This window comes from Egretta garzetta, unplaced genomic scaffold, assembly GCF_000687185.1.
Source record: "Egretta garzetta isolate BGI_Z169 unplaced genomic scaffold, ASM68718v1 C8443993, whole genome shotgun sequence".
NCBI classification, from domain to species: domain Eukaryota; kingdom Metazoa; phylum Chordata; class Aves; order Pelecaniformes; family Ardeidae; genus Egretta; species Egretta garzetta.
Genome location: NW_009268516.1, coordinates 1 through 834, shown reverse-complemented (window position 1 = coordinate 834; position 834 = coordinate 1). Strand labels below are relative to the sequence as shown.

The 834-nt window shown below is 42.9% G+C and overlaps 1 protein-coding gene across 1 annotated transcript; it reads left to right on the top strand.

Annotated features, from left to right (window-relative positions):
* Positions 1-3: 3 nt before the first annotated feature.
* LOC104121731 (heat shock 70 kDa protein 13-like) lies at positions 4-828 on the top strand (the record flags this gene model as incomplete). Its single annotated transcript, XM_035902765.1, has 1 exon — positions 4-828. A coding segment is annotated over one exon (717 nt), but the record flags the coding sequence as incomplete, so codon positions are not given.
* Positions 829-834: the final 6 nt, after the last annotated feature.

The following is an 834-nucleotide window of genomic DNA, read 5'->3' as shown; positions in this document are numbered from 1 at the left end:
TGAAGGTTTGAAGGTTTTGTGTCTGATGCCTTCTATTCTGGTGTTTCAGGTAACAACAAACTTGGAGGACAGGATTTTAATCAGAGGTTGATGCTGTATTTGTATGATCAGCTCCATCAAACTTACGGTTCTCTGCCAACGAGAAAAGAAGAAATACATCGCCTCAGACAGGCTGTAGAAGCAGTTAAATTGAATTTGACTGTTCGTGAGGCAGCTACGCTAAGGGTGGTGTTGACTGTGCCAGAAAGGAAGCTTACAAAAGAACTTCCAGAAAGTAAGGCAAAATCAAACACTGTGTTAAAAGGCGAGCCTTCACAAAATGCGGGAGATCTGAAAAATCTTGGAGACGCTTCAAAAGTAGAGAACAACTTTGTCAAAGTTGTGTTTGAAACAGAAATATCTAGGAAGCTATTTGAGATGCTAAATGAGGACCTTTTTGAGAAGATTCTTGTGCCCATCGAACAGGTGTTGAAGGAAGGCCACCTACACAAAGCAGAAGTGGATGAAATTGTGTTAGTTGGAGGCTCCACGCGGATTCCTCAAATACGCAGAGTTATTCAGGATTTCTTTGGAAAGGAACCTAACACCTCTGTAGATCCCGATCTAGCAGTTGTCATGGGCGTAGCTATCCAAGCAGGAATTGTTGGTGGGTCCTGGCCTCTCCAAGTCAGCGCTATAGAAATTCCCAATAAGCATTTACAGAAGACTAATTTTAACTGAACCTGAACTCTTCCCCATTGCATTCCGCCTCTCCAGAAGCGTACTCTGATGGTGCGTGCTTACCTGACTGGCAGCAGAGCCTAGTCTTAGCCATACTATATTCCTTTTTTTTTT